A 6,757-nucleotide genomic window follows, 5' to 3' on the forward strand; every position below is an offset into this window, starting at 1 on the left:
GTTTCTGGCTTTGAACTAGCAGGCAGTGATTTTTGTAGGGTAGTGTCTGGTTTGGACTTAGTTGAAGCTTTGGCATGCTCTGTTTCTGGCTTTGAACTAGCAGGCAGTGATTTTTGTAGGGTAGTGTCTGGTTTGGACTTAGTTGAAGCTTTGGCATGCTCTGTTTCTGGCTTTGAACTAGCAGGCAGTGATTTTTGTAGGGTAGTGTCTGGTTTGGACTTAGTTGAAGCTTTGGCATGCTCTGTTTCTGGCTTTGAACTAGCAGGCAGTGATTTTTGTAGGGTAGTGTCTGGTTTGGACTTAGTTGAAGCTTTGGCATGCTCTGTTTCTGGCTTTGAACTAGCAGGCAGTGATATTTGTGGGGTAGTCTCTGGTTTAGACTTATTTGGAGCTTTGGGTTGTTTTGCTTCTGGCTTTGTACTAGAAGGCAGTGATATCTGTGAGGTACTCTCTGATTTAGACTTGGTTTGAGCTTTGGCTTGCACTGTTTTTGGTTTTGAAGTAGCAGGCTGTGATATCTGTGTGGTAGTCTCTGATTTAGACTTGGCTTGAGCTTTGGGTTGGTTTGTTGCTGGTTCTGACCTAGCAGGCAGTGATACCTGTTGGCTACTGACTGATGTAGACTTAACTGGGGCCTTGGCTTGTCGTGTTTTTGCCTCTGAACAAGTAGGCAGTGAGGTCTGTGGAGCATTGACTGGTTCACGTCTAGTTGACGACTCAGATTGCTTGGTTTCCGGCTTGGAACTTGCTGGCAGTAAAGTTTTTGGAATACACGCTGAGGTAGATTGAGTCGGAGCCTCATGCTGCTTTGTTTCTGACTTTGAACCTACAGGTAGTGATGGTTGTGGGGTTTCATCTGCTGCACACTTCGTGTGTATCCTCGTATTTACAGTTTCGGGCTTTGAACAGTGAGATCGCATTATCTGTGGGGCATTCTCCGATTTCGTTGCACTCTCAGCCTCCACCTTCTCTCTCTGCCTGTCCCTACTGTCGTGAGAAAGACCGCTTGACACCCTCTCATCAAGAGACCGTGGCCGCTTTCCCCGTTCTCTCTTGCTCTCTACATCCACTTTCTCCCTCTGCCTGTCCACACTGTCGTGAAAGAGACTACCAGACTTCCTCTCATCAAGAGACGGCGACCGCCTTCCCCGTTCTCTCTCAGCCGACGTACATTGCCCGGCAACCGACTCCGCCGCTTCCATCGACTTTCCGCGGTGCTCCCTGCCCGCACTCGTCGCCCTTCTTACGGACCTGCTGCGGCTGCGCACGTGCCGACCTCTCCCCCGGGTCAAGGTCGTGCCGGGGTCGCTGGACTTCACTGCGACGGCCTTGTCCCCTGCGTTAACCCACATCCAGAGTCCATCCAGCAGCGACGGCAGCTGCTTGTCTCCGCCGCTGTAGTCGCATCCCCGTCCGCCTTTGGCTCCGCCTTTGGCTCCGCCTCTGCCTCTGCCTCCTCCTCCGCTTCTACCTCCTCCCTTAAGTGGCGAGACGTCCGTGGGTACGTGTTGCGGTCGGTGATGGAAATCGTCGTGACGACTACGCCGAGCATTCGACGCGCCGCCGCCGCATTGCCATGCCGGACGTCCGTCGCCGCGGCTACATGCCGCCGCGCCCTCTCGCACGGTCTCCCACAAAAGTTCCCGCTTGTTCAATCCGAGGTCTACGGTGTTTCCTTGGGAAGCGTCCCACGTCCGTTCGCCCATCCAGTTGCCTCGGTTCAACGAATTCATTGCGGCGGAGTTTTGCCACAAGTGTTGCCGCCATTCGTCCTGACAGACATCTCCCACCATGCCCAGCAGATTGTTCCTGATGTTCTCGCACGCCCCCTGATCGCTCCATCGACCGTCGCCGCCGCGGTTATAGCCCTGCGTGCCTCGACGATTCTGCCAGGGTTGCCGACGTCGTTCGTCGTTGCACGGCCGATCACCGAGATTCGACGCGCCATTGTTCGCGGCCCGGAGCGCATTCCACACGTCACCTTCATCGTTAAAGTTTGCCTCACGACAACTCTGGTTCTGCTGCCAGGCCGGCTGCAGCGGCTGGTTGCTGCCGCCCCACGCGCCGCCTCGGTCACCTTTCGACGCTCCTCGCTGCCACCTCCCACGCCGTTTCCCCGATGCTCCTCCGCCGCGGCCGCCTCTCCTGAATCCCTGCCCGCGATCGGGGAGTGCTGGCTCGGGCAAGAAATTTCCAGAATTCCCGGTGAAGTCTTCATCGTCGAAGGAGTGCTGGGAAGTCGGTCTCATGTAGCTGCGATCGTCTCCCGGGGGGTCATGCCACTGGTCCTTCCGTCTGCGCTCGTGGGGCACCTGGGAAGCTCCGGACCACATGGTTCGAGACGGCGGCACGCCTGCGGGCAACAAATAAGAAAACATCTCTCACTGAGCGTCGTACTGAGTCGTTACTATTTATTATTACGTTCGTTAACCGTCAGAAACAAATTTCGAACTGCTTCCGTTTCGTTTTTTCGCATATACGAGGAAGGTGTGGGATGTTACGCTAGCACTAATTATTTCAAAAATAAGTAGAATAGAAACTATTGGCTATAGCTCAGTATCTTAGCTCAGAATACCATGTGTAGACATTGAATTAATTCATAGTTCTGTGATGTACTTTCAGATTTGGACTTGGTTGGTTCATTGGCTTGCTTTGTTCCCAGTTTTGAAGTAGCAGGCTGTGGTGGCTGTGGGGTACTTTCTGATTTTGACTTGACAGGAGCTTTGTGTTGACTGGTTTCTGGTTTTGAACTGGAGTGGTTTGGTAGTGAAGAACGTTTCGTACTCTCTGGTTTGGACTTCGTCGATGCTTTGGTTTGCTCTGTTTCTGCCTTTGAAGTAGCAGACAGTGATTTCTGTTGGGTGGTCTCTGGTTTGGACTTATTCCGAGCTTTGAGAGGTTTTACGTCTGGCTTTGTAGTAGAAGACAGCGATGCCTGTCTTGTACTGTCTGATTTTGACTTTGTTGGAGCTTGGGGTTGTTCTGTTTGTGGTTTTGAACTAGCCGTCTGTGATGTCTGTGAGGTACTCTCTGATTGTGATTTAGTTGGAGCTTTGGCTTGCTCTGTTTCTGGCTTTGAACTAGTAGGCAGTGATTTCTGTGGGGTAGCCTCTGGTTTAGACTTGTTAGAAGCTTTGGCCAGTTTTGTTTCTAGCTTTGAACTAGCAGGCAGCGATTTCTGTGGGGTAATCTCTGGTATGAACTTGTTAGGAGTTTTGGCTTGTTTTGTTTCTGGCTTTGAACTAGTAGGCAGTGATTTCTGTGGGGTAGTCTCTTGTTTGCCCTTATTCAGAGCTTTCGGTTGCTGTGTTTCTGGCTTTGTACTAGAAAGCAGCGATGTCTGGCCAGTACTTGATTTGGACTTGGTTGGCAGTTTTGTTTGCGCTGTCATTGGTTTTGCAGTTGTGGCCAGTGGTACCTGTGGGGTAGACTCTGGTTTAAACGTATGAGCTTTGGCTTGTGTTGTTTCTGGCTTTGAACCAGCAGGCAGTGATTTCTGTGGGGTAATCTCTGGTTTGGACTTATTTAGAGCTTTGGTTTGCTCTGTTTCTCGTTTGGAACTAGCAGGCAGCGATTTATCTCGAGTAGTCTCTGGTTTGGACTTGGTTGAAGTTTTGGTTTGCTCTGTTCTTGGTTTTGAACTAGCAGGCAGTGATATATGCGAGGTAGACTCTGGTTTGGACTTGTTAGGAGCTTTGGCTTGCTTTGTTTCTGGGTTTGAACTAGTAGGCAGTGGTTTCTGTGGGGTAACCTCTGGTTTGGACTTATTTAGAGCTTTGGCTTGCTCTGTTTTTGGTTTGGAAGTAGCAGTCAGTGATATCTGCAAGGTAGTCTCTGGCTTAGACTTGTTATGAGCTTTGGCTTGCTTTGCTTCTGGTTTTGTACTAGAAGGTAATGATGTCTGTGTGGTGCTCTCTGATTGTGCATTAGTTGGAGCTTTGGGTTGCTCTGTTTGTGGCTTTGAACTAGCAGGCAGTGAGTTTTGTGGGGTAGTGTTTGGTTTGGACTTAGTTGAAGCTTTGGCTTGCTCTGTTCTTGGTTTTGAACTAGCAGGCAGTGATATCTGTGAGGTACTCTCTGATTTAGACTTGGTTTGAACTTTGGCTTGCTCTATTTCTGGTTTGGAAGTCACAGTCTGTGATATCTGTGGGGTAGTCCCTGGTTTAGAATTGTTTAAAGTTTTGGCTTGCTCTGTTTCTGGCTTTGAACTAGCAGGCAGTGATTTTTGTAGGGTAGTGTCTGGTTTGGACTTAGTTGAAGCTTTGGCATGCTCTGTTTCTGGCTGAACTAGCAGGCAGTGATATTGTGGGTAGTCTCTGGTTTAGACTTATTGGAGCTTTGGGTTGTTTTGCTTCTGGCTTTGTTACTAGAAGGCAGTGATATCTTGGAGGTACTCTCTGATTTGGACTTATTTAGAGCTTTGGCTTGCTCTGTTTCTGGTTTGGAAGTAGCAGGCTGTGATATCTGTGTGGTAGTCTCTGATTTAGACTTGGTTTGAGCTTTGGGTTGGTTTGTTGCTGGTTCTGATCTAGCAGGCAGTGATACCTGTTGGCTACTGACTGATGTAGACTTTAACTGGGCCTTGGCTTGTCGTGTTTTTGCCTCTGAAACAAGTAGGCAGTGAGGTCTGTGGAGCATTGACTGGTTCACGTCTAGTATGACGACTCAGATTGCTTGTTTCCGGCTTGGAACTTGCTGGCCAGTAAAGTTTTGGAATACACGCTGAGGTGAATTGAGTCGGAGCCTCATGCTGCTTTGTTTCTGACTTTGAACCTACAGGTAGTGATGGTTGTGGGGTTTCATCTGCTGCACACTTCGTGTGTATCCTCGTATTTACAGTTTCGGGCTTTGACACAGTGAGATCGCATTATCTGTGGGCATTCTCCGATTTCGTTGCACTCTCAGCCTCCACCTTCTCTCTCTGCCTGTCCCTACTGTCGTGAGAAGACGCGCTTGACACCCCTCTCATCAAGAGACCGTGGCCGCTTTCCCCGTTCTCTCTTGCTCTCTACATCCACTTTCTCCCTCTGCCTGTCCACACTGTCGTGAAAGAGACTACCAGACTTCCTCTCATCAAGAGACGGCGACCGCCTTCCCCGTTCTCTCTCAGCCGACGTACATTGCCCGCGCAACCGACTCCGCCGCTTCCATCGACTTTCCGCGGTGCTCCCTGCCCGCCACCTCGTCCCTTCTTCCGGACCTGCCTTGCGGCTGCGCACGCTGCCGCCTCCCCGGGTCAAAGTCGTGCCGGGCGTCGCTGGACTCACTGTCGACGGCCTTGTCCCCTGCGTTAACCTCACACGCAGAGTCCATCCCAGCAGCGACGGCAGTGCTTGTCTCCGCCGCTGAGATCGCATCCCGCGTCCGCTTTGGCCTCCGCCTCTGCCTCGGCCTTCCTCCTCCGCTTCTAACCTCCTCTCCTTAAGTGCGCAAAGCACGTCCGGTCGGTACGTGTTGCGGTCGTGATGGAATATCGTCGCTGACGCACTTACGCCGAGCATTCGACGCGCCCGCGCCGCATTGCATGCGCGACGTCCGTCGCCGGGGTACATGCCGCCGGCCGTCCCTCTCGCACAGGTTAGTATTGGTGTTTCTCTTATAGATACAAATGAATTAAAATGTTTATTTTTCATTAAATTAATATGATCCAAGTTTTCCATCGTCATTTTTTGTATATATTGTTATATTTATATGGCATATGGACTCCCACAAAGGTTCGCCGCTGTTCAACTCGCGAGCGTCTCCGGTGGCTTCCTGGAAGCGTCCACGTGCCGTTCGCGCCACCAGTTGCCTCCGTTCAACGCCCATTCATGCGCGGAGTCTTTGCCACAAGTGTTGCCGCATTCGTCCTGACAGACATCTCCCACACCATGCCGCAGGATTTTCCTGATGTTGCTCGCACGCCGCCCTTGATCGCTCCATCGACCGTCGCCGCCGCGTTATACCCTGCGTGCCTCGACGAATTCTGCCAGGTTGCCGACGTCGTTCGTCGTTGGCGACGGCCGATCACCGAGATTCGACGCGCCAATTGTTCGCGCCCGGAGCGCATTCCACCACGTCCACCTTCATCGTTTAAAGTTGCCTCAGGCGACCAACTCTGCGTTCTGGGCTGCAGGCCGCGGCTGCAGGGCGGCTGGTTGCATGCGCGCCCCACGCGCCGCTGGCGTACCTTTCGCACCGCTCCCTCGCTGCCAACCTCCCACGCCGTTTCCCCGATGCTCTCCGCCGCGGCGCGCCTCTCCTGAATGCCCTCCGCGCGATCTCGGGGAGTGCTGGGCTCCGGGGCAAGAACTTGCCAGAATTCCGGTGAAGTCCTTCATGCGTCGAAGAAAGTGCTGGAAAGTCGGTCTCATGTCGCTGCGATCGTCTCCGGGGGGTCAATCGCCACTGGTCCTTATCCGTCTGCGCTCGTGGGGCAGCCTGGGAAGCTTCCCTGACCACATGTTTCGAGACCGGCGCGCGCCTGCGGCAGCAATAAAGAACATCTCTCACTGAGCGTCGTACTCGAGGTCGTTACGGTATTTATCATTACGTTCGTTAAAGCGTCAGACACAAATTTCGAGAACTGCTCCTGTTTCGTTTTCGCCTATACGAGGAAGGTGTGTGATGTTACGCTAAGCCAATTAATTCAAAATAAGTAGACAATCGAACCTATTTGCTATAGCTCAGTATCTTAGCTTCAAATCCCATGTGGTAGACATTGAATTAATTCATACGATATCCTGAAGCGTGGAGAGGCGACTTTGCATGTAGCGGA

The 6,757-nt window shown here is 51.9% G+C and overlaps 1 protein-coding gene across 1 annotated transcript in view; it reads right to left on the reverse strand.

Annotated features, from left to right (window-relative positions):
• The window catches only part of LOC106816854, a 5,570-nt gene extending 213 nt beyond the window's left edge, over positions 1–5,357 (reverse strand). The window contains exons 1-4 of the mRNA XM_014821494.1: positions 4,961–5,357; positions 2,880–4,260; positions 2,587–2,798; positions 10–2,353 (exon numbers count right to left, since the gene is read on the reverse strand). Of these exons, the coding sequence (XP_014676980.1) occupies positions 10–2,353; positions 2,587–2,798; positions 2,880–4,260; positions 4,961–5,357 (4,334 nt within the window). The remainder of the gene's footprint in view (positions 1–9; positions 2,354–2,586; positions 2,799–2,879; positions 4,261–4,960) is intronic.
• Between the last annotated feature and the right edge of the window lie 1,400 nt (positions 5,358–6,757).

This window comes from Priapulus caudatus, unplaced genomic scaffold, assembly GCF_000485595.1.
Source record: "Priapulus caudatus unplaced genomic scaffold, Priapulus_caudatus-5.0.1 Scaffold1508, whole genome shotgun sequence".
NCBI classification, from domain to species: Eukaryota; Metazoa; Priapulida; class Priapulimorpha; order Priapulimorphida; family Priapulidae; genus Priapulus; species Priapulus caudatus.